Source organism: Schistocerca piceifrons, chromosome X (genome assembly GCF_021461385.2).
Source record: "Schistocerca piceifrons isolate TAMUIC-IGC-003096 chromosome X, iqSchPice1.1, whole genome shotgun sequence".
Taxonomy (NCBI): Eukaryota; Metazoa; Arthropoda; class Insecta; order Orthoptera; family Acrididae; genus Schistocerca; species Schistocerca piceifrons.
Window position 1 is genome coordinate 411,187,693 of NC_060149.1, and position 27,779 is coordinate 411,215,471.

General features: G+C 39.0%; 1 protein-coding gene across 1 annotated transcript in view; it reads left to right on the forward strand.

Annotated features, from left to right (window-relative positions):
- LOC124721530 (protein purity of essence) overlaps positions 1–27,779 on the forward strand; it is a 482,247-nt gene that overhangs the window by 20,847 nt on the left and 433,621 nt on the right. Inside the window, exons 2-3 of the mRNA XM_047246550.1 lie at positions 1,605–1,702; positions 16,319–16,564. Coding sequence (XP_047102506.1) covers positions 1,605–1,702; positions 16,319–16,564 — 344 coding nt within the window. The remainder of the gene's footprint in view (positions 1–1,604; positions 1,703–16,318; positions 16,565–27,779) is intronic.

A 27,779-nucleotide genomic window follows, 5' to 3' on the forward strand; every position in this document is an offset into this window, starting at 1 on the left:
GCCTTTTACACATTATGACCTTCTTCAAATGTTGGCAGTGTGTCAGTCAACAGACGATGTCGGCTTGTAAGCTTTTGTGCTGTATGTGTCTCTTCACGTTTCCACTACACTGTCACATAGGAAACAGTGGACCTAGGGATGCTTAATAGTGTGGAAATCTCGCGTACAGACGTATGACGCAAGTGATACCCAATCACATGACCACGTTCAAAGTCTCTGAGTTCAGTGGAGCACCCCATTCTACTCTCACGGTGTCTAATGACTACTGAGGTTGCTGATGTGGAGTACCTGGCAGTAGGTGGCAGCACAATGCACCTAATATGAAAAACTTGTGTATTTGGGGGTGTCCAGATACTTTTGATCACATAGTGTAGTTTGAAAGGTGCCTAATTATGTTTCATTATTTGGCCCAGCTGGTCAAATTGTGCAATATCCGGATTTTTAGGAGCATTTAGATTTTACAATGGCTCGATGTTGAACTGCATGGGAATGTGGAACCAGGCATACTAGTTGTCAAGGTTTTTGTTTACCACATCTGACCACAGCAAGGAAGGATTGTTGTATTGTGCACCAAACACATTGTAACACCTTCGCTTTTACGCCTGTCATCAAAGAACAAGTAATGGACCCTGTGCAATATTCTGTGTCATCTCACCATTGGTTGGAAACTAGCAGCAGCAGGACTAGTGAATTGCCACCCCTGGTGTAGGCTGCTGTTGACATCACTGCACAGATTGCAGCATTTGAAGGGGTGCTGTGACTGGGATATGTGGACTGCTGACAAATAGCATCACATTGTGTTCAGTCATCAAACATGGCTGTGTACTACTCTGGATGACCAACATCAGAGTGCAGGGGGGTGACCTAGAGAAAGGAACCATTTTCCTTACCTCTTGGTGAGGCCCAACGTTATTAATCGTGGCATGATGGTGTGAGGAGCCATTGGGTATGATGTGAGGTCACAACTGGCAGTGAGTGAGGAAACTTTGATGGCATAGTGGTACGTCACAGACATCCTGCATCATCATACGTTACATCTTGTGCGACAGTATTGTGATGCCATTTTTCAACAGAGCAATGCTCGTCCCTGCTTGGCAAGTGTTTGAACTGTCTGCATTATGTTTAGGTACTCCTGTAGCCAGCAAGATCACCAGATTTGTCCGTGATAGTGTGTGTGGGCTAGCTTGTACTTCTACTCTGACCTAGTGCTAGTATCCTCGATAACCAGGATCAATTACAACATTTGTGGGGCATTTTGTCTCAGGAGACAATTCAGTGGCTTTATTGCATCCTTCCCAACCAAATCAGTGCATACATCTAGGCCATGGGGGGGTGGTAACTGAATTCATTCTGCCAGGTTATTTGTCTCTGCGATAATGACAGATACCATCTCAAACATGTAAGTTCCATTTTGTGTGCTCTTTCCCTTCTGAGAGCTTCACTATTTTGTCAGACAGTATATTTCAAGGGATACGTTTGAAACTTACCGTTAAAACACTGTTTTTGAGACTGTCCTCACTAAACCTTCACAAAAAATCTAATGAATAGTGGTAATTTCTGCAATAGTTTTTCTTAATTTACCCTTTCTTGTTTATTTTTTTCAGTGAGATAGTCTTCATGAACCCTGATCCAGACGATGAACCTTTCCTGACCTCATTCACCGTATTGGCAGCAGATGGCTTTTCTACTGCCATATCAACAGGTTAGTGTCGATAACAAAAATACAATTACTTTTTTGCTCCAATTAGAGGTATGTTTTTCTTGAAAGACGATTTTGTGTGCCATATTACGCTGTAGAATTTTTAAATTATGATTCTCTATCTTGGCGAAAGATGTTTGAGGCATAAGAAATTATTTGTACTGTAGTATTTATGATAATAAAAGCTGTATATTTGGTAAATCACTCGTGACATGAGGGTTTGCTTCCGTGGGGTGGTACAGTTCCACAGAGTAATGTAATTATACAGGGTGATTAAAAAAGAATACCACAACTTTAAAAATGTGTATTTAATGAAATAAACATGATATAACCTACTGTTATACATCATTACAAAGAGTATTTAAAAAGGTTTTTTTTCACTCAAAAACAAGTTCAGAGATGTTCAATATGGCCCCTTCCAGACACTCGAGCAATATCAACCCGATACTCCAACTCGTTCCACACTCTCTGTAGCATATCAGGTGTAACAGTTTGGATAGCTGCTGTTATTTCTCGTTTCAAATCATCAATGGTGGCTGGGAGAGGTGGCCGAAACACCATATCCTTAACATACCCCCATAAGAAAAAATCGCAGGGGGTAAGATCAGGGCTTCTTGGAGGCCAGTGATGAAGTGCTCTGTCATGGGCTGCCTGGCGGCCGATCCATCGCCTCGGGTAGTTGACGTTCAGGTAGTTACGGACAGATAAGTGCCAATGTGGTGGCGCTCCATCCTGCTGAAATATGAATTGTTGTGCTTCTTGTTCGAGCTGAGGGAACAGCCAATTCTCTAACATCTCCAGATACTGTAGTCCAGTTACAGTAGCACCTTCGAAGAAAAAGGGACCAAAAACTTTATTGGCTGAAATGGCACAGAAAACGTTCACCTTAAGCGAGTCACGTTCATACTGAGTTGTTTCCTGCGGATTCTCAGTGCCCCATATACAGACATTGTGACGGTTGACTTTCCCGTTAGTGTGGAAAGTTGCTTCATCACTAAACACAATCTTCGAAACGAAAGATTCATCTGTTTCCATTTGAACAAGGATAAAATCACAGAAATCGATTCTTTTAATCTTATCAGCTGCAGACAGTGCTTGAACCAATTTCAGACGATAAGGTTTCATAACTAACCTTTTTCGTAGGACTCTCCATACAGTTGATTGTGGAATTTGCAGCTATCTGCTAGCTCTGCGAGTCGATTTTCCTGGGCTGCGAACAAATGCTTGCTGGATGCGTGCTACATTTTCATCACTCGTTCTCGGCCGTCCAGAACTTTTCCCTTTGCACAAACACCCATTCTCTGTAAACTGTTTATACCAACGTTTAATACACCACCTATCAGGAGGTTTAACACCATACTTCGTTCGAAATGCACGCTGAACAACTGTCGTCAATTCACTTCTGCCGTACTCAATAACACAAAAAGCTTTCTGTTGAGTGGTCGCCATCTTAGCATCAACTGACGCTGACGCCTAGTCAACAGCGCCTCAAGCGAACAAATGTACAACTAAATGAAACTTTATAGCTCCCTTAATTCGCCGACAGATAGTGCTTAGCTCTGCCTTTTGTCGTTGCAGAGTTTTAAATTCCTAAAGTTGTGGTATTCTTTTTGAATCACCCTGTATTATTTTACCTGGTGGTGATTGGTTGGTCAAAACTGGTGGAGAATAAAGGTTTATTGCATCAGCAGCTCTTGGTGGTACTTAACATTCTAAAATATTTATGGCGCGTGTGTGTGTGTGTGTGTGTGTGTGTGTGTGTGTGTGTGTGTGTGTGTGTGTGTGTGTGTGTGGTACCACCAGCACAATAGATGTTGCTCAAAGTTAGCAAATTTTGGAAATCGGAGTTGTTGGTTTTGTGTCACAGCCTGACATAAACTAAGCAGTTCAAAGTTGTGAACAACATAGTGTATGGAAACCCTGATGCTAAGTTGACAGCCAAAAACATGGTGGAGTGAACATTACTGCAGTTGGCGACAGCATTAATGGTCTATAGTCGCACAGCATACCAGGAATGCTGCATTGTCAACTCAGCTGGAAGTGTGTAAACGGTAACTATGTTACAGACAGCTGCAATAGTGAAAGTTTAATCTATGTTGCTACAGTCTGGTTCATAGTGTGCTACAAACCGTCTTGCGATAAATGTAGTAAGTGTACCTGATAAATAAGTGATACATGTTGTTGTTGTCTTCAGTCCTGAGACTGGTTTGTTGCAGCTCTCCATGCTACTCTATCCTGTGCAAGCGTCTTCATCTCCCAGTACCTACTGCAACCTACAGCCTTTTGAATTTGTTTAATGTATTCATCTCTTGGTCTCCCTCTACAATTTTTACCCTCCACGCTGCCCTCCAATGCTAAATTTGTGATCCCTTGATGCCTCAGAACATGTCTTACCAACCGGTCCCTTCTTCTTGTCAAGTTGTGCCACAAACTCCTCTTCTCCCCAATTCTATTCAATACCTCCTCATTAGTTATGTGATCTACCCATCTAATGTTCAGCATTCTTCTGTAGGACCACATTTCGAAAGCTTCCATTCTCTTCTTGTCCAAACTATTTGTCGTCCATGTTTCACTTCCATACATGGCTACACTCCATACAAATACTTTCAGAAACGACTTCCTGACACTTAAATCTATACTCGATGTTAACAAATTTCTCTTCTTCAGAATCGCTTACCTTGCCATTGCCAGTCTACATTTTATATCCTCTCTACTTCGACCATCATGAGTTATTTTGCTCCCCAAATAGCAAAACTCCTTTACTACTTTAAGTGTCTCATTTCCTAATCTAATTCCCTCAGCATCACCCGACTTAATTCGACTACATTCCATTATCCTCGTTTTGCTTTTGTTGATGTTCATCTTATACCCTCCTTTCAAGACACTGTCCATTCTGTTCGACTTCTTCCAAGTCCTTTGTTGTCTCTGACAGAATTACAATGTCATCGGCGAATCTCAATGTTTTTATTTCTTCTCCATGGATTTTAATACCTACTCCGAATTTTTCTTTTGTTTCCTTTACTGCTTGTTCAATATACAGATTGAATAACATTGGGGATAGGCTACAACCCTGTCTTACTCCCTTCCCAACAACTGCTTTCCTTTCATGTCCCTTGGCTCATATAACTACCTTCTGGTTTCTGTACAAATTGTAAATAGCTTTTCACTCCCTGTATTTTACCCCTGCCACCTTTAGAATTTGAAAGAGAGTATTCCAGTCAACATTGTCAAAAGCTTTCTCTAAGTCTACAAATGCTAGAAATGTAGGTTTGCCTTTCCTTACTCTATTTTCTAAGATAAGTCATAGGGTCAGTATTGCCTCACGTGTTCCAACATTTCTGCGGAATCCAAACTGATCTTCGCCGAGGTTGGCTTCTACCAGTTTTTCCTTTCGTCTGTAAAGAATTCGCGTTAGTATTTTGCAGCTGTGACTTATTAAACTGATAGTTCGGTAATTTTCACATCTGTCAACACCTGCTTTCTTTGGGATTGGAATTATTATATTCTTCTTGAAGTCTGAGGGTATTTCGCCTGTCTCATACACCTTGCTCACCAGATGGTAAAGTTTTGTCTGGGCCATCAGTAGTTCCAATGGAATGTTGTCTACTCCCGGGGCCTTGTTTCGACTCAGGTCTTTCAGTGCTCTGTCAAACTCTTCACGCAGTATCTTATCTCCCATTTCATCTTCATCTACATCCTCTTCCATTTCCATAATATTGTCCTCAAGTACATCGCCCTTGTATAGACCCTCTATATACTACTTCCACCTTTCTGCTTTCCCTTCTGTGCTTAGAACTGGGTTTCCATCTGAGCTCTTGATATTCATGCAAGTGGCTCTCTTTTCTCCAAAGGTCTCTTTAATTTTCCTGTAGGCAGTATCTATCTTACCCCTAGTGAGATAAGCCTCTACATTCTTACATTTGTCCTCTAGCCATCCCTGCTTAGTCATTTTGCACTTCCTGTCGATCTCATTTTTGAGACGTTTGTATTCCCTTTTGCCTGCTTCATTTACTGTGTTTTTGTATTTTCTCCTTTCGTCAATTAAATTCAATATTTCTTCTGTTACCCAAGGATTTCTACTAGCCCTCGTCTTTTTACCTACTTGATCCTCTGCTACCTTCACTACTTCATCCCTCAAAGCTACCCATTCTTCTTCTACTGTATTTCTTTCCCCCATTCTTGTCAATTGTTCCCTTATGCTCTCCCTGAAACTCTGTACAACCTCTGGTTTATTCAGTTTATCCAGGTCCCATCTCCTTAAATTACCACATTTTTGCAGTTTCTTCAGTTTTAATCTACAGTTCATAACCAATAGATTGTGGTCAGAGTCCATATCTGCCCCTGAAAATGTCTTACAATTTAAAACCTGGTTCCTAAATCTCTGTCTTACCATTATATAATCTATCAGATACCTTCTAGTATCTCCAGGATTCTTCCATGTATACAACCTTCTTTTATGATTCTTGAACCAAGTGTTAGCTATGATTGAGTTAGGCTCTGTGCAAAATTCTACCAGACGGCTATCTCTTTCATTTCTTACCACTAATCCATATTCACCTACTTTGTTTCCTTCTCTCCCGTTTCCTACTCTCGAATTCCAGTCACCCATGACTATTAAATTTTCATCTCCCTTCACTACCTGAAAAATTTCTTTTATCTCATCATACATTTCATCAATTTCTTCATCATCTGCAGAGCTAGTTGGCATATAAACTTGTACTACTGTAGTAGGCGTGGGCTTCGTGTCTATCTTGGCCACAATAACGCGTTCACTATGCTGTTGGTAGTAGCTTACCCGCATTCCTATTTTCCTATTCATTATTAAACCTACTCCTGCATTACCCCTATTTGATATTGTGTTTATAACCCTGTAGGCATGTGACCAGAAGTCTTGTTCCTTCTGCCACCGAACTTCGCTAATTCCCACTATATCTAACTTTAGCCTATCCATTTCCCTTTTTCAATTTTCTAACCTACCTGTCTGATTAAGTGATCTGACATTCCACGCTCCGATCCCTAGAACGCCAGTTTTCTTTCTCATGATAACGACGTCCTCCTGAGTAGTCCCCGCCTGGAGATCCGAATGGGGGACTATTTTACCTCCGGAATATTTTACCCAAGAGGACGCCATCATCATTTAACCATACAGTAAAGCTGCATGCCCTCGGGAAAAATTACGGCTGTAGTTTCCCCTTGCTTTCAGCCGTTCGTGATACACATTACAGAATGGAATATGTATTCAATCTTTTGCAACCATAGTGAGATGAAGATAAACCGGTGATACAGATTCTTGCACAGCAGAATGGATTCTATAATAATGTTCAGAACTACTTTCTACTTTACAAACAGCTTGACAAGAAGGTAAACGTAGTGAGAAATGTACAAAATAAATTTACATTCCATTCACATACCTTTTTATTCAGATGTTTCTCTGCCACTGTCTTCAGAAATGGAGTCACTAGATGTGGGTGCCAGATTGATAATTAATGAATCCATTATTTCATCACTAACAGCTTCTTTCCAGTAATTTTTATGCAGTTTTTCTGTGTTACATACACACACTTCCCAGTCATTCATAACTTCACACATAAAACACAATAGAACACGCAGTTGTGACGGAACATTACACAGTACGAAATATGGAAACAGACTGAGTGCTGAGTGGCTAGCTGTGCAGCTGATAACAGTTCGCCGGTCCAGAGGCCACAAATACCATCGCGGACTATGATACAAGTAATGTGACCTTAAATCGGTACCAAGGAACAAAGCCAAAATTGTCTTAAACACATGCACAATTAGAGGTCAAAATCGAAGTTGAAGTCCGGAAAAGCAACCTAACTGTTTTATTCAGGATATCTGTGTAGCAAAGGTTTCAGATGAGATACAAACTAATGGTCCATCTGCTGCCCCAGGTATTTAGTTACTGTAACAGGCTGCTTAGAATACTGTGTGTACCATATTTCACAGACTATTAGGGGCACTTTAATTTTTAAACAATTTTTTGAAAATAATATTTTTACCATTTTTATTATTAGATTGCAAAATCAGACTACAAAAATTCTTAGTTTATATGACCCTTAAAAATCTTTGAAAATTGTCATTTGAACCTCCTCCTCCTCCCCCCTCCTCCTTCTTCTTTTTCTTCTTCCTCTTCATCATAGTTGTTCTCTTCATATATATGATATGATCTTCACTGCCATCAAGAGCATTACTTATGTTGCACTTCTTGAAAGATTTGAGGATAATGTCTTCTCTCGCTCTAGACAATGAATGTTTTATCTTCTGACACACTTGTTTGATTGTAGATTGTTTTAAAGCTTCCTTCAGTGTTAATACATGTTGTGTTTCATCTATAATTGATTTGTTCCATTCCTCTCTCATATAAACTTTAAATTGTTTATTGAGACGTCAAGAGGTTGCAGTTGTGAAGCAAGTCATCCTGGAATAACAGCAAGCTCTATCTTTCCCTGTCTCAATTTCTCTTTCACAGAATTTTTCAAATGGCTTCTAAACTGATCTTGCACAGGAAGAGAACTCTTCTTTAATAAAGTACCTTTCCTTCTCTCCCACCCTCTGTTAATCCATAAGTTCATACTAGCCTCATCCATCCAACCCTTGTCATTTACGTGAACAATATTGGCGGTATTTCAGAAGGTTTTGTCATTGTTTTGTGCTTGAAAATTATGGTTTGGTTTTTGTTTGCATTCCAAGTCCATGACGCTTCATAAACCTGTAGCATTAACCAATTTCACTCTTATAGTCTGTTAAGTTCCATTGTAGTGCTAGCTTACAAGCGTATATTTGACATTGTCCTTGAGTCCATTTCAATATGTCATCTTATAGTTTGTCATTTTGCATTCAATCATCTGTTTGCACATTTAGTCTTTCTCAGTTTTTTCAGTTCTGCTTTACTAGCCCACCAGCCATGAATAGTTTTTTCTGTTGATGGAGGTTCGAAATGCCACTTAGCTGCTCTTTTTCCACGTTCTGCATATGCTATTACTTGCAGTTCCTAGCCTATACTGTATGATACCTTTTATTGGTAGCTAGTTTCTTAATGGAAAAAATAAAAGTATTGTATTATTACCAGTAACACACATCACTTTCAGTTCAAGTTCATTGGCACTGTAGATTGCAATGACACATGGGCTACACAGTTTTCTGGGTTTTTGATGGCAGAGTGGGAGGGGGCAGTGTTAGAAAGCTTGTGAATCCTTGCAACTCATGTTCATCACATTGGTGCACTGGTGCTGCCAGTTGAATCCAGTATTGCCAGATACAGAGAGGTTTCCCGTATCATCAAATATAGGCCATTTTTAAAACTGGCAGGAATTTTAAATCAAACACTGGACATCTTTATATTAATTTTGAGTATGACGCATCTGAATTTTGGAGGCAATTTTTCTGAGAAAAAAGTGTGTTTTATAGTCCGTAAAATACAGTAATGTCTGTATTTGTCTGTGCTGTTAAAAATCAATATTCTGTATTAGAGTTGACACCAGCTTTCAACTGTGAAGCACAAGCAGCAGCAGATGAAAATAGTCTCCGAAAACCCATATTGATAATGTTTCGTTGAATGGTTGTAGATGACCCAGCATTGAAATCTGCAGCAATTTATGGTAGGGTCATACTTCTGTCACACTGGACGATTCTCTTCAGTCATTGTTGGTTTCATTCTTCCAGGGTGTTTTTCTGGCCGCAGCAATGTGTGAGATTTGATATTTTACCAGATTCCTGATGTTCACGGTACACTCATGAAATGGTTGTATTGGAAATCCACTCTTCATCACTACCTCGGAGATGCTGTGTCCCATCGCTCGTGTGCCATCTATAACACCACATTCAAACTCACTTAAATCTGGATAACCTGCCAGTGTAGCAGCAGTAACTGATCTAACAACTGCGCTAGACTCTTGTTGTCTTATATAGATGTTGCTGACCACAGCACCGTATTGTGCCTGTTTAGATATCTCTGTACTTGAATATGCGTGCCTATACCAGTTTCTTTGGCACTTCATTGTATATTTAACATATCAGACATTGACACACATGGTCCCCTAATTATTTTGAGCAATTTGTGTGTGTGTGTGTGTGTGTGTGTGTGTGTGTGTGTTCCCTCATTCTTGGTAGTATCAGCTTTCATTATATCCAGAAAGGCTAACCACAGCCCTCAGTTGCGTTCATAGTATTTTTACATTAATTGGCAGTGAGCAAATATTAAATCAGTTGTTGATCTTCCCTTTCTGAATCCATGGCGTACATAGCCTTGGACAACTGGGAAATTCAGGAAAAACCCTGTAATTTTTGCATCCAGGAAAAAGTGGGAATTTTTTGTTGTTTTAGTTTTCAATTAAATGTTTGTAATTTTGACAGGTAAGAACTGATAGTCTAACAAAGAATTTTACTTTAGCCTGCTACTGCAGAATAATACTGCAGCAGTAAAACGTAAATGAGAGAAGAATGCCAAAATGAAAGAGTAGTTGCAAAGAAAATGTGCCATGTTCAACAATAGAACACAGTGCACACACAAGCGTCTTCCAACAGCAAAATGTATTAAATGCTTTAGGACGAAGACTGTGCAATACTTCTCAACAATAAATTGCATTCTATGAACATGGCATCACAACTGTTGGCGCTTCTAACAGCTTGAGATAATATTGTGAATAATGGTTTGAGAAGTGTTGTACTTTCGAAGTAAGTTTCCTTTTACAGGAGACGAATTATGTTACGTGTGAGAACAATCACAGTGTGTTTGACCCTCATCCAAAACTTACCGCTTTGGGGGCAAGTCACATAGAATAATTTTCAGGTCCAGAAGAGCAGCCATTCATGCCATTATTTAAAATTTTACCGGCTCATTTGTGTTTGATGTATCTTGAAGGGTAACACAGACTAAAAAAGACCAGGCTTTGAGATTGGTCTTTCATATTTATTTTAGTTCTTTCGTAGATTACAAATTATGCAATAATTGTCAGAAAGTGTAATTATCCTTCAGAACAGTGTAAGGTGAGTTCTTGAGCAATGTCACACATAATTGGCTGTTCTCTTGAAAGATTGGAGTGCTCAATGGAATATGTATTCAGCCAGGTAACCACAAACCGTTCAGTGCACAGCAGTGAAATTTATAATCATGCTTGTCAAAAATATTCGGCTGCTGCAATTTAAGCTGTGCTCTTTTGGGTCCTAATTTTTGATGACCAATATTGCATGTGAAAGCTTTCCTTGTAGCAATACTGTATGTATATTAATTTAAACCATAAACTTGGCATATTTGTGTGTCCGTGCTTTTTATCAGTGATGTTGCTATTGGCTGACTACTACACATGTCCTGTGCTCTGAATATCTGCTGTCATTAGCTGGCGAGAGCGTGGGACATACGCTATGATTGACTAACAAAAGTGCTTCACACAATGCAATCTCAATTTCAGTGCTATGGAAGCTACCGTGCTGTATTTGGTGGAATTTGTATTTATACATAATATGAAAATATGCAGTGTACATGTTGTCACACGTCAGAAGTCTTTCCAAGATGCGGTGTTTTTTGCTGGGTTTCATTTCCTAAAGTGCTGGGAAGTTATATGCTAGTATGTAAAACTTTTATCATTCAGAGGATTTATAAGTTTTATAGCTCCAATGAAAAGTATACTATCACTTAACATGGAAAAAAATGTATGTTCACCAAGGGTGTAGTGTATTTTCACCCGACAAAAATGTATTTTTAACTGGGAAATTGGGGAATTTATTTTCTTTGTCTGCATATACACCTTGTGAATCTATACTCTTGTTCCAGGAGTTTTTCTTCCATGAGGGTTCTGATCATATGCTCTATAATTCTTTCATTAAGTTAAACCACTGGAAATGTTGAGATGATACCTCAAATTACAGCATTTCTATCTATATCCTCTCTTCACATTTGGGATTGTGATGTTCATTTTCCAATCAGCAGGTATCTTCCCTCCTTTCCATACCTTACGAAAGAGTAGATCGATTGTTTTCCCACAACTTCCATGGATTTGATCATTTCTCCATTCCTTGACCGCTTGACTGTGAGTGGCTTGTCAAATTATAGATCAGTGCATCCTGTACAGGGAAGACAGGGACCAGGGATTGCTCAGAGTATTAACCGATCCTCCTAACTGACAAGTTCGAGGTTCTGTCTTTCACTGAAATTGATACTGTGCCATTGATACTTACTTCACGTTTTGGGGAAACCTCCTTTTTCGTGCGTCATGAGGAGACAAATGCAGAAAGGGTAGGGGCCTATTAATTGTTGGCTGTTCAAACATACGGCGAATACTGGTATCCCTTAGTGAAATGGCAGGAAGGAACACCAGGTGCACTCTCTATGTATGGCTGGGAGCCTAATTTAACATATTGAAGAGGCTATCACGGCAGCCGTTGAGGAAACAAATGCTGGCAACTGCAGATTATGGTTCATGTTGGAACAAATGATGGCTGTTGTCTGGACTGTGACGTTATATTTGGATCATCCCAGTGTCTGGCAGAGAAGGTTGAGAAGACCAGCGTTGCGGACAGAGTTTCAACAAAGCTCACAATTTGCAGTAGAACAGTTCATAATGGAGAGGGGGGGCTCTCCTTGGTATAAAGTCACTGTAAAGAAGTTTGTGAAGAAAGACTATTGCATAGTAGGTGTGATACAGAGCATAGGGCTATAAGTAGGGAGATGCCAAATAAAATGTGTTTAGCTGTCAAGAGAGCAGTGCATATCGCCTTCAGTGAATACCCTAGTAAAGTATTGTTGAACAATCTACCACAACACCGTAACAAATTCGTAGCATATGTAAAGGCTGTTAGCGGCACCAAAGTTAGTATCCAGATACTCATGGATGAGACAGGAACTGAAAATTAGAGTTGCAAAGCAAAAGCAGAAATGCTTAACTCCATTTTCAAATGTGCCTTTATGAAGCAAAGCATATGAGAATCCCCCAAATTTAATCATCATACCACTGAAATATGAGTGAAATAATTGTTACGCTCCGTTGTGTTGAGGAACAGTTGAAGTTGTTAAAACGGAACAAAGCTCCAGGGCCTGATGAAATCCCTACCAGATTATATACAAACAAAAACCTGTGCTCCACAGTAGTAAAAAAGCACAGGTCATAACTGTTTACAAGAAGGGTAGTCGAAGTGATCCACAAAACTACCATCCAGTATCCTTCACATTGTTCGTTATGGAATCTTAGAACATATTCGGAGCATAAACATAGTGATGATGATATATTTCGAACAGAATGACCTCCTCCATGCCAACCGGCATGGATTCCAAAAACAATGATCATGTGAAACAAAACTTACACTCTTCTCACATGACATACTTTTCAGCGTTGGATCAGTGCAGTCAGATAGATCCGTAATTCTTGATGTCTGGAAAGCATTTGACTCAGTACAACATTCACACATATTTTCAAAAATAAGACAGGGTATCAAGCAATAAACTGTCCCTGGAAAGCCTACTTACAAAGTTTCGAGAACCAGCCTTAAATGATGACTCGAGGAATACAGTACAACCCCCTATGTATCACTCACATATGAATTGTGAGGGCAAGATTAGATTAATGACAGCATGCAGAGAGGCATTTAAACAATCATTCTTCCTGTGCTGCATATGTGAATGGAATGGGAAGAAAACCTAATAACTGGTATAGTGGGACGTATTCTGTGCCATGCACTTCAGTGGTTTGCAGCATATAGATGTAGATGTATATTCAACATCATTGCAAGTTATGTATGTCCCATTGCGTGAGTCAGATGGATGTAACACAACACTGTCTTCTTGTGTACACTGTATATAATGTACATTTAACATCTCATCAAAGTAAGACTTCAAAGTTTCTTTAATCATATAACATCCACAACGAAATTTCCATTATTGCCTGTTAGATATTTGGAATGTTCTAGTTTTCATCATCCCATATATCATTTTCTTATTTCCGTTAACTATCTCTCTCAGTTCATCATTCTTTGTGTTGGCCACTTCTCTTGTTCCTCTGGAACAACTAGCCTTGCTTGATTCTTATTGATTCTGGATTGTTCCTTATTATGATCAGTCTTGTCTCTAAAGTGTTTTCTAAACGTGTTGTTCTTATTCAGGACCACAGTTCTAGTTCTGTCATTCCACCATCGAGTTTCCTTCCATTTTCTTGTGCCACTGGTTCACCCACAGACCTTCCAGGTTATTGGAACAAGATTTCCTTTCAGATCTTTCCATTCCTCTTTGGCTGTTTTTGTGTTTGACCTTGGAAATAGTCTTGACATTGTCTTGGAATGTTACCACTTTATCACTGGCCTTCAGTTTCCATGTCCTGATTTTTTTTTTTTTTTTTTTTTTTTTTTTTTTTTTTTTTTTTTTTTTTTTTTTTTTGTGTCCTTCTTACTTATTTTAGCTTATTGAACATGATGTGGCCAATGAGGAGTCTTTGATCTCTTTCCATGGAAACACTAGAGGTCACTTTACCATCCAACAGTCTATTTTGCTTTCGTTTCTCTATCAGAATACATCTATAAGATATATGTGGTGTCTCTTTTGGACATGTTCGAATGTTCAAATCCCAGTCTGTCAAAAAATTTTCAGCTAGCCCCATTGGTACAAATCAATGCCGACTGGCAACTAATGTCTTTAGGTTTAATGATCTTATGGCTTTTTTAATTTTGAAACAGAGTTCCCTACCACAAAGTTCTTTTTCGTACTGAAGTAATGGAGTGTATTATCTTTAGGGTTCCCTGGACCACCATCCATGTTAGTCTAGAATATTCTCATACCCACCTATTGCAGTCCCCACTTGGGCATTCATATCACCCATGATAATTGAAAAACAAGCTCAAGCTGTAAAGAGTTCAAGACAAAAAACCTCATAGCATCTGAGATGGTATTGACATACGTGACTCATGGATACTACCAGCTATCGAGAGTAACATATGATTTAAAACTCTGAGACAGTTTCAGGTACAAGTGTAGGGTGATATCTGACATTGAGCAGAAAGGACATATGTGGACAGCTTCAAAGAGGCAGAGTAGTTGAATTGTAATTGCTGGAGGAGCCTCATTCGCCAACCCATCAAATAATATGGAACTACTTGGAATGGGGCAGTGGTGATGATGGTGGCATCAGCGCAATATGTGAATACTATCCTTTGTGGAAACATGACAACTGATGGGAACAGTCTTCTCTTGTTTGAAACAGCAGGATAATCCTACAGGCTAGACATCTTTTATTACTCTTCGTGATCAAATAACTTAGTTTCAACATGAAATTTAAGAATTTCCTAATATATTTACTGTTTTACAAGCTTGGAGTATAGTTGGCTGTAATTGTCAAAAACTGGCTGTATTTCAGTAAGCAAAATGTATTTCTCCCTTCAAGGCTTGAACTGTAAGTGTGACTTCTAGTGGTGTGTAGAACTTCATACTGTACCTGGACTATAATAACAGTCATTGACAGCTAGTAGCTAACATACCAACAAACAATCAGAATACAAGCATTGTGACACCTTCTGGTCTCTTCACTGTTTTTTATTTTCCTCCACTAACTCGGGTGCCAGTTAACATAATCAGTTGCTGATACTGCTTACAGCTGCTAACCTAATCATTAGAATTGTTTTCATTATTTCTCTGTGCTGCTCTGAGCAGAATGTCTGAAGCTATCACAGGAAAAGTACAAAAGAGTGATGAACTACTGTGATCTTAAGTAGTGAACTTAATAGTGCACATTCACAGGGGGCTGAGTAAAACTAACAAACATGGATCCACTTTGCACATGAGAGTACTGGTAAACTATAACTTCCTGCCACTTGCTCTATCATAATTTTCAAAAGTAAGTGTCATAGTGTTAACTATGCAGCTATTTGGTTTGCCTTAAAAATATTCCTCTGTGGTCACCATAATGGTCTTAAATGGGCTATTTTGGTGGTTGTCAGGGTAGGCAAAATCGGACGGTGCATTTCATCTGGGTGTGACTATTGCAACGGGGAATCATGAAAGTTTTGGGGCACCATTTGAGTCTGTAAGTGGGGGGACTCTTTATATGCGTAAGGAAAGACGACGAAGGAATCGCAGGAAAGAAATTGATAGAAAATGGGAGACACTAGTGAAGGACAGAAGTCGTATGGTTTCGGGATGGAAAGGAAATTGTTCAAAAACTTTTAAGCTAATGAATTCTCTCTCTCTCTCTCTCTCTCTCTCTCTCTCTCTCTCTCTCTGTGTGTGTGTGTGTGTGTGTGTGTGTGTGTGTGTGTGTGTGTGTGTGTGTGTGTACATGTACTTCCTAGTTTTAAAGTTAGTGAGGAAACAGTATGAGGCTGGCAATGGAATCGCATGAAAGATGATGGGTAGGGTTATCCTTTCTTTTTTCTTTTTTTTTATAATGGCCACATGAAGTTTTTTTCAAGTATAAAAAGTCATCGTAAGCATAATTCTTAGCAGACATGTATAGTGTGTATTCCCTGTGTGTGTTGAAAAGCTTAAGGGGGGAAATGTAATTTTTTGCAGTTTTATTGATTAATGTTTAGAAGTAATTAAGACTCATATATTTAGGTGATATGTAAGATGTACTTCAGCTTAAAACAAAACTTTGTAAAAGTACTTTCCTTTCCTATTTACAGGAGCAGTTTCTCAAACAAATTATGTGTTCCGCTCTACGCTCGTGTTAATCCAGTATTTGGTGCAATACCTGCGAAAACAAATTGACAATCCATCTGTCACACTCACATTGCCTTCGAAAAGAGTACTACAGACAATACGGACTATGTGCACTTTAGAATTTCCAGCAAATTGTGCTGAAGAGAGTGAAGGCATTACTGCTATTTTGTCATCATCAAAGGTGCCCGAGGCAACTGTGAAACATTTGAGTAAGTAATTTTCCCACAGTTTTAATATATATATATATATATATATATATATTTGTGTGTGTTTGTGGGGGGGGGGGGTGTGGAGGGGGGGGGGGTGGATGTGCGAGTTTGTGTGGATTGGTTTTTTGGACCTTTTTGTGACGCCATAATTTACGACCTTTGTAGTTTATTGCTCTGATGTCAAATGAAAACAAAACAGATTTCTGTGGCTGGGAACTATCGAGTGAATTAAAATCCATTCGTATAATTACCGAAGGATGAAATATGTTATTAGTTTCAGATTTTATTTTATTTCCACCTTTCTGACAGTCGAGCATCAATTGCCTTGCAGAAAAATGAAGTTATTTTTGTCGTTTTGCTAAAGTAATTTGGCTTTTATTAATCTTTCCCGCTGAGGCAGTCAATTTATTTGAAATGAAGTATTTAATTCCTCACTATTGGTTGGCTTCTACCGTTTTCTGCATTTCAGGTGCAAGTTTTTATCTTCTAGCACTATGGCACTATGCCATAATAAAGAACCAAACATGAGATAATACACTACTATTACTCCCAGAAAATCTACATCCGAATCTGGACGTACAAATGTACATTTTAAGCCGAATTATGCATTTTAGTATGGTTCACAAAATTCTGATGATCTTTGAATATCTTCCAATGTCTTGTTTCTTTTATGACATAATTTAAGATCTTTTAATGTTTTACACGTACAAACATATGGGCTTCCTGCATCGTCGTAGCTGTGGAAGCCTGGTGACACCTGTTATCTGGAGCTCTCTGGCAGCTGCTGAAACAAACTTATTTCTAACAGGCCGCAGGAAAATATTGCAAATTGTTGTTTGAAAAGCATTACTTTCAAAGCAAATTTCCTTTTACGCAAGGTAAACTGTGTGCAAGAATGTACGATGAATTTCTTAAATCAGAGCATTTGAGTCTCATTTAAAAATCAACTTTTTGAGGATGACTATTTAGAATAATTTTGAGCCCAGATGATCAGACTTTTTTGCCATTGTTAAAGATTTTACTGGCACATTTGTGTGATGTACCTTAAAGTGTACCACGCGCAAAAAAAAAAAAAAAAAAAAAAAAATCAAAATTATATGTGAAAGCTTAGCTTCTCTTGAAGCTTCTTAATCCCAGAGACTAATATTATATGTGAAAGCTTTTCTTTTCTTATAGCAACACTATGTATATTAATTTAAACCATTAACTTTTCTTATTTGTGTGTTCATGCTACTTGACAGTGATGTTGCTATTGACTCACTACTTCACGTGTCCTATACTCTGAATATCCACTGCAATCGGCTGGCAAGATCACATGACATGAGCTATCACTGACTTACTTCAAAGTGCATCGCAATCTTGATTTCAATGCTTCAGAAAGTAACATGGGGTGTTTGGTGGAATTTGAATTTATGCTTTCATAATACAAAAATATGCAGTGTACGTGTTTTTTTTTCCCCCTGAGTTTCATTTTCTAAAGTGCATTCTATGTCATTGTATAAAACCATAACCAGTCAAAGGATTGATAAGTTTTACAGTTTAGAGGAAAAGTATACTGTCACTTAACATGGAAAAAGTGTATTTTCATCTGAGAAACAGTGTATTTCTAACCAGGAAATCAGGGAAAAATCCAGGAACTCTTTTTTTTTCTTCCTCATCCACGTATACACCCTAGATTAACAAAAACATTGATGGCTGTTAATACATTAGAATTAATGGCTGTTAATACATTAGAATGTCTTAAACTACTTCCAAGAGCGGAACAACCCTAATGTATGAGAACTACTGCTACTGACCAATCATCGTGTTTTTTATGAACAAAGTACAGTTTTTAGGTTTTTTAGATCATGATCTTTCTACTGAAAATGGTTTAAAAGAGTTTGTAGAAGACCTCTTTTTTTTTTGCGTCGAAAATTCTACTTTCAGAAAAACTGTCAACATTGCCCTCAGCGTGGGAGCTATTGGAAAGCAGTAGGAGAATTAATTTTTTTATTCTAAGATCCTGTTTTGGTAAGTTTATATGTGCAGAGTTTCAAGTTTATCCCGCAATTTCTTTTGGAAATATAAAGAGGTAAATTTCACATTTTTTCATGTATATTTTTTTGACCAACCTTGCTTCAAATTATTCACATCAAAAATGGTCAGGTAATCCTTTTTTCTTTGTTATTTTACATAAGAGAGCTTAAAAGTTGTACAAGATGGCCTAGTTTTGTTTCTTTCGAGATAATATTGCCAGAAATATTATTTCTCAACTTGCAGGTGCACTGTCGATAGCTGTGCTATTGAGTCACACAAATGACTATATATCCGAAAGAATTCAATTAGTGATAGTAAAACTTTACCAATGCTCACTGGGAACATGTGCAAATGTTAACACACAATTTCAGGAACTTTCTGAAATTAAACCACTTGGCATGCAATGGCCCAAATGTGAAATAACCGACAAACATAAACCTATGGCTAAAAATAGATTCTAAGTATTATCTTTACTTGTGAAGGGCTGGTACTTATGGTAGCAGACAAATCCACATAATTATTTCCAGAATTTAAATATCCTGGTGTACAAGTTGCATGTAATAGTTTCAGAGTTCCCTTCTCCATGATGTGATATTACATGGCACACATCTACCACACAAATGCCTCATTAGAGAGGAATTAAAGAACATAACCCCAGTCACCACCATAAGTGTTACATAATGTAAATAGACATCAATTTTATTTTGCACACATAATGTGAAGTAACATTAAGAGCTATTGCCCATCTTTAATGATCTGGATATTGAGGATACATCTGTCCACATTCTTGTGCAACACGTTCCAAATTTGCACATATTCACCTATTAAAGTTTGGGTGTGCTGATACTTCACAGAAAAATATCTTAGGGCAGATACCAAGTTCTGGGCAGTTTCATTACACTGTTGCTACAGCAGCTTTTGGCCATTCCATAAGTGCAACACATAGTGAAATTGAGGCAGCAACTCCATTTTTTCATCAACTTTTGTGGAAGCAAACTAGATTGCTAGCACAGTTGACTTCTATGCAGGAGAAGTTCGACTCAAATTCCCATTTGGCAATAAAGATTTAGATTTCCTTAAATTGATCAGGGTAAATGCTGGGACAGCTCGTTTGGTCGGGAAGGGAAATGTCTAATTTCCTGCCATCTAGGGAGTATTTTTGTGAGTATGTGTGTAGTGAGATGGGTCCCCAAGCCATTTAGTACTTCTTCCATTCTTGTGCTGTAATTTTACACTCTGACCGCATCATTTCTCCACATTATTCTCTTGGACACATTCCCTGCTGACAACCTACCTCATTTGTGGGACATCAATTCTGCCGTATCCCTCCTCCCTCTTTGTTCCCTTATTTTACACCACATATTTTGGTTAACTTATGTTCAGTCCCCTTATCTGGTTTTGTGCTGCATCGTTTCAGTATTTTTTTTTTTTATTGTGGAGGCCCTGTGAGAAAGGTTGTTCAGTACACAGTGAGGTGTAAAGCCTGTGTGTGGGGTCATCAGATAACCTTATGGTAGTAGTCTGCTGACCCCACAGGTAGCACTATTTATGCCTGAGCTGTCACTTGACCGTGCATGCTGCGGAGTAGATGTCTGTTTTTGTAGAGGCATTAGGACTCTGGGCACTGGCCACTGCACTAGCTTGCCTTTGCTCTGCCTGGGTGGCACCCATGGGGAGACACTTTATTCGGAGCAGGCAGATATTTGGTATTGTGAAATGACTAAACTTATCAGATGGTGGCAGTGAAGCCCTGGCAGTCTCTTCAGACTGACGACAATTCGGTGTCAATTGCTACAACTCTAGAAACCTTCCCCCTTTGGCTACAACATGGCAGAAAAACAAAACAAAGTGACTTGCAGACAGTTATTCCCCTCAGCTCCTGGTTTGCACCTGAACATTTGGAGGGTCCTTTCCCTCTACTAACCCAATATTTTTTGTGGAGAATATGGGAGATGTGTTTGGCAAAATCTCTTCCCTCTGCAATTTATGAAGTAATCCCGTTTTGATTAAGAGGATAAATCGTGCCAAGTCCCAGGTGTTACTCTTGAAAACAACTTACTGACATATGTTACCATTGCATTCCGTAAGAACCTCAGCATGGTTCAGGGATTAATTTTTCACCAGGAAATAACACTGCAGACAGATGAAGACAAACATGTGGAGAGGTGAAGGATCAACTTGTTGAGACCCGCCAGATAACAAGGCAAACCTCAGTGAATTCATCCTCACTTCTTAGGGAGATTGGCTTCCAGAAAAGACCTAAATCATGTGTTACTGCTGCAATGTGAAACCATATTTCCTACCCCTGTAGAGGTGTATTTAATGCCAGCACTTCAGTCATGTGTGCCTGGGGTACATACTGATTTGTGGAGGCTGTGCTCGTCCACTTGACAAAAGTTCACCATGTGCGCTACCACCTGTCTGTAGCAACTGTGTGAACAACCAACCCACGTGATCCTTAAAGCCTTCTAACGTACGGAGGGAACCCAAAATCCAGAAGTTGATGGTCACGGGTCACCTCTCATATTTTGAAGCTTGGAGAAAATGATTTTTTAAAATCTTGTATTGATGATATTGACCAAATCAGAGTTGGCAGTAGCTGGTGTATTTACTCCCTCATCATTGATGTCCAGTTGTTGTGCAAATAGAATTGACCATATGGGCAATAGACCTTCCTCTCATGGTTCCTGTGGCATCATGTGTGGGAATCATTCCGTGCATCCAGTTGGAGAGGCAGCATCCTTGTCCAGTATATTGATGACAAGGCTCTCTTTTTGGGAATCCTCTCTTCAGATTCACACAGATTAGATATCCACACTAGCCATTGGCTGAAGAAGGAGCCACAGCTTGTGGGGTCACAGGGCTTCCTGCTCTTCTTCTGTCCATGCACTCACAGCAGATAAGCCCTCACAAGAATCTCTGCTGCTAAAAGTTGTGAAAGAGGGGGAGGAGGAGGATGTTCATTGACATTGTTCCATTCCCACATGTGACAAACACTGAAGTTGGGGTGTGACCTGCCAGGTCTCTTCAGGCCACACACCTTCAGGTGGCTTGCGGAGTATGGATGTAGATGTAGAACCCGAACACTGTCAGTTTCATGATCCAGTGGATCTGCAATGGATGTTACTGTCACCTGCCAGAACTACAAAAACTAATTTCCTCTTGGTCTGCGATCTGTGTTGCTATCCAAGAAACACAATTCAGCAATGATCATTCCCTAACTCTTCTCAAGGTTACTGTGGTTTCTTTCAGAACCTCCGAACCATACTTGGCCCTAGAGAGCATCAGAAGGGGTCTGTACATTGGTTTGTGCAGATTAATCAGTGAGTGTGCGGCGGGGCGGGTTGTTATCTCGCTATCCTTTAAACAATTAGTCCACCAACCGAGGTAGGTTTCAAGTTGTCTGTCCCTTCACTCTGCGATGTAGATACTGGTTTAGCCGACAAATGCAGTGTTGACAAAAACTCGACTAAATACCTACCACACACAAGCCACACAACTCCAGTCCATGGGCAGTAGCTGAAAGTTAGTTAAACAATCAAGTGTTCGGGATTCTTGCATGACTCGTGTGAAAAAATGTCTGAAATTTCCTTTTAGGTGGTTTATTATTTCTAAAACAAGGAAAATGTCTATCAAATCCGTATTTAATACCCGGACACTAATTATGCAATTTTACTGTCTTTGTAACAAGTTCACGCCCAAAAGCAGGCAGAAGGGATTTTTCATCAATTACACGAGAACTGATCAAACTTGCAGGTTTGTTCCTTTTGGTACAAATTTGATCAGTGCGATTTAACACAGAAGACGACTCCTGAATGACTATATTGACTGTCAAGGCAGCTTCATTGGGGAAGCCATTAAAAGTATCTTGCATTGAAGTCCGCACTAAATTTTGTGCTTCAGTAAAACATTGCCAATCTTGGAGATTTTGTGGTCTTTTAAATTTGGCACACTTTTTTCTTTGCTTCATCTACAAAAATGAGAAGAAAGATTAAGGCGTAATGTCTTACATAACTCACATAGGGCAAGCCTGGTGAAGGAAGTTAGGTTTGTTGGTGGTTAAGGGACTAAATAGCGAGGTCATCAGACCCTCAAGCAAGGGATAGTTTATTATGCTGTCTTGTTATCTTGTTGTAGCTTGCAATGGAGCCGGGAGGAGAGCAGGTTTCGGTTTTCACGCTTGCACAGCTGACACTGGCCACTGGGCCGAGCAAGCCGTTGTACTTGCTTAATGCTGTGTGCAGTATGTTACACGTACTCTGTGGATTTGAAGAAGTACTATTAAATATTAAGCGATCTTTTTCATTCTTAGTGTATCAAATTCTAAGGATAATAGAACCATACTGCTAAAATTTCAAATTGATAACTTCACATTTTTCAGCAGTATAAATTTTTACCTTAAACACACAATAAGCATTCTGTCATTGTGAAACCGAGTTAAGTATTGTAATGTATTCATCTATAGCATCAACTGAAACTATAACCTAGAGGATAGGCTCATGAATCAAATTTTCTGGAATTTTCTTTAGTTTTATTACTATAGATTTCTGACTTAATTAACAGTACATTGAAAAATTATTATTTCATTGTGTTTTCAGAGAGACAGAAAGTGAATGGAGGACATAAGTAAAGTGAGAATGTGACATTTGATTACAACTCACAAGGGAACCTCCCCATCGCACCCCCCTCAGATTTAGTTATAAGTTGGCACAGTGGATAGGCCTTGAAAAACTGAACACAGATCAATCGAGAAAACAGGAAGAAGTTGTGTGGAACTATGAAAAAAATAAGCAAAATATACAAAGTGAGTAGTCCATGCGCAAAATAGGCAACATACAGGATAGTGTGAGCTCAGGAGCGCCGCGGTCCCGTGGTTAGCGTGAGCAGCTGCGGAACGAGAGGTCTTTGGTTCAAGTCTTCCCTTGACTGAAAAGTTTAATTTTTTATTTTCAGACAATTATTATCTGTCTGTCGATCCATCCGATGCGAGGTAACTGCGCCGTAGTATGGGGACGCTACACCTAAACAAACGTCGAAACACATGTCAGTCGACTACAGGGCAGAAGGATCAGGCATTGTACAATTTTAGTGTGGGAGTAGACGTGATTACCATTCCTCCAGGTTGTACACCTCTTGTGTTACCGTTAGATGTGTTTGGTTTTCGGCAAGTGAAATACTTTGTGAAAAGATTCTATGATTTTGCGAAGCTGCAAAGGTACACAGAGCAGTATTGTTTACGTGATCGTGTGTCAATTATCAAAGTTCAGGCATAATCAACTTCGCTCTCCAAAATTCCAGGACATTTTCAGATTTGCTGGGACATATGCAGGATTTGATGACACACGGAAAAATTTGAAAATGTTAAAAACCTATGTTTTGACAGAGCACAGGGAAAACTGTGTGTCTGTGAAACTGTTACATTCATTTGTTGCAGTTTATGCGACAAACTCTTACGTTTTCATCACTTTTTTGGGAGTGATTATCACATCCACAAGAAAGCCTAAATCAGGCAAGGTAGAAGAATCTTTTTACCCATTTGCCAAGTGTACAAGTTAGGTGGGTTGACAGCATATTCCTGTCATGTGACACACATGCCGTCACCAGTGTCATATAGAATATATGAGACGTGTTTTCCTGTGGAGGAATCAGTTGACCTATGACCTTGCAATCAAATGTTTTCGGTTCCCATTGGAGAGGCACGTCCTTTCGTCTACTAATCGCACGGTTTTGCGGTGCGGTCGCAAAACACAGACACTAAACTTATTACATTGAACAGAGATTGAACAGAGATGTCAATGAACGAACGGACAGATCATAACTTTGCGAAAATAAAATAACTAAACTTTTCACTCGAGGGAAGACTTGAACCAAGGACCTCTAGTTCCGCAGCTGCTCACGCTAACCATGGGACCACGGCACTCCTTAATGAAATGAACCAAGATGATGTGTTTGGGTTTTTGTGCAGATTTGTCTTGGAACTTTATATTTTCACCTTAAGTAATTAATTTAGCTGTTCAATCGATTAGTGATTTTTGTGAAATCTTTATTCTACTAGGTCTTTCTCAGCTTTTCTAAACCAGTTGGGTTTTGTTTTGCAGTTGAGGAAAAAGTCAGATTTGTGTAATTAATATGTTAAGGGTTCATTCTGAGAAGATGCCCATAAAAATTTATCCTTCTTTTTTCCATTGTATCTGAAAATTTTTAGATTTTCTTGTAGAGAGTTTCATTTTTGATGTATATTATCTTATCTTGGAATTTTGGTTCTATGATTTTCCTTAAAATGTTTCTTTCTGCTATCTCAAGTTTCTCCATTTGACCTTTGATGTTTATGTTTAGTGTTTCCACTGCATACAGTGCTTCTGGGTTAATTACTGTCTTGTAAAGTGTAATTTTAAACCCCCATGAAAGGGATTTTTTGTTATACCTATCTTCCATTAGTTGGAAGGCCAGTTCAAGTCTATTTTTTCTGGATTCCATTACTGTGCTTTCCACAGAATTCCGACTAATTCATTCTCTGAGATATTTAAATTCTTTTTCTATTTCACTCTTTTGTTCTTGAACTTTGAGATGTTTATGCGAGTTCTTGATGTTTGTCATGGTCTTAGTTTTTTCGAAGGAGATGTGAAGACCTATTTTAGCTGCTTGTTTGTTTAATTCAAAGATTTACTCCTGTGCTTCTTCCATTGTTTCAGCAAACAGGGCCATATCATTTGCAAAGGCAATGTTCTTCTTTTTGCAACCCAATCTTATACCATGCTTTATATTTGTGTTACATTCTCTGAATACTTTCTCAAGTGCACAGTTGAACAGCAGTGGTCAGAGCCCATCTCCCTGTCACACCCTCATTTATATTTCGAAGGGTTCTGATAGTTCACCAATGAATTTAACTTTCAAAAATGTATTTGTAAGGGTCACTTCTATTATATTAATTGATTTGCTATCCAAACTCATTTCTTCCAGGACTCCTGACAGAGATTCTCTGTCAATCGAATCATGTGCTTTTTTCTAAATCAGTGAAGGAGATTACATAGGTCTTTGCCCTTTATTTTTGGTATGTCATAACGTTTTCGAGGTGTAGTATTTGTTCCGCACATGACTTGCCCTTTCTAAAACCTCCCTGATATTCCCCAATTTGTGGGCCCAATTGGGGCTGTGCTCTGTTCAAAAGGACTTTAGAAGAATCTTGTATGTTGTATACAGCAGTGATATTCTTCTGTAATTGTTGGGGTGGATAGGGCGGATGAGTTATTCTCCATTCTGCTGAGATCTCTTCTTCTTTCCAGATTTGATCAAAAACACATGGAAGGGATGCAGTTACAGTTTTGTAAGCTTTTTTTCCATAGTTCGGCCACTATTTGCTTTTCTCCAGGCGCTTTGCTGTTTTTTCAAGTCTGAAGTTACCTTTAGTAGTTCCTCAGTCATTGGTGGTTCTGAATCTGGCTTCTCACTGTTATTTGCGATGGATTCAAAATTTTCAAAGACTGGTTCTCAATTCAGGAGCTTGTCAAAGTAGCCTGCTTGTATCTTGCAGATTTCCGTGTTGTAGCGAGCGATGGTCTTATTTACATCTCGAAATTGGAGGGTGTGAGCTTTTTATCTTGATAACCTCTGTTTGAACACTGCGTTAAAGCTTCTTGTGTTGTTTTTAGTAAATTCTACATCAATTTGGAGAAGAGTTCCAATCTTCAACAATGAGTTTACATTAGAAGTTGCTGAGTACGTTGATTGTTTATGTTGAAATTTGGACTTGTCTTTGTGCAATGTTGCAGACTCCCCAGAGTCTGAATGTCTACTGACGTAATTGGATTGTCCATCTGGGGTAAAATAGTTTACATCACACACTTCCACGATTGATGAAAGTTATTTTGGGAGTAGCCTGAGGATCACAAGAAAATAAAACAAAGATTGAGAGCCCTGGAGGTAGTTCTTCTGTTCTCTCTCTCTCTGCCACTGGGAATCTTGAATTTCCTCTTCCGCCTTTGAGACAGTTGACCAGATTTCACCTAGTAACCCCAGGCAGAGACCCTTACCGGGTGCTACCATCCAGAGCTGAGTGGACCCAGATTTGTTCATGAAGTGTTATTCCTCCCCCCTCTTCCCTCATAACTTATGAGACGAGGCCCCAGACTTCAGGCCCAGCAATGATGGAGTTAATTTTTGTTTTATTGAGTATAAAATCATTTAGTATGGAGGCAAACTTTTCCAGTTAATTTGCTGTTATTGTAACATTTAATGATTTCCCTTATCTATTTCATTCTTTTATTTCTAAAATTTAAAAAGTGTCACCAAATATTAATTGAAATTGTTTGGTGGTGTCTAAATGATTTATTGAAAACAATGAAATAGCAAATCAATACATTTTGTATCAAAATTGGTGTCTCCATAAAGTAAGACCTTTTTATTCTACTGCCACCACTGTATTATTGTCGCAGTTCCGCACATTTGCACTCGTCTCTCTGGTTCATTGTCTTTCCACTGACGCCATTACAGCCAGATTGTTTAGTGTTTACATTTGTTCATGATTGTTCAAAATGCTTAAGAAAATCTCTCAGTAGACCGATTTTGAAGTGCATTCTGTAATATGGTGTTTGAATGCAAAGAATGTTAAGCCAATTGAAATTTACTGTTAACTTTTAAAGATTGATGGTGAAAACTTAATGACAGGTGGAATGGTGAAAAAGTAGGTGATAGAATTAAATGATGGATGAACCAATTTTAGTGACAAAGCACGGAGTGGGTAGGACTCTGTGTCAGTGATGGTTTCATTGAGAAAGTGAATGAGGAAATTTGTGAAAAAGATGCTATGAAGACACGATGCAGAAACTGCGACATGCCATAAAGTCAAAATACCCAGGAATGTTGTTGGACGGAATCATCCTGTTGTGCAGTAATGCCCACCCCATACTGCCAATCAGATGAAGGATATGCTTCAGCAGTTTGGTTGGGAAACAATGCAACATTTTCCATCCAGCCTTAATCTTTCACTGTGTGATTTTAACTTCTTTGGCGGCTTAAGAAATATGTATATGGATGCCAGTTTGTTGGATGAGGAAATGCGGGAATGGATGCAGTTGTGGATCCGTCAGTGGCCGATTGCATTCAACAAAATGGGAATTGATCATCTAGTCTCGCAGTGGGGCAAATGTTTTAACACATATTGTGATTACTGTTGTATGGAACTATTCCATGGTCCCATTGT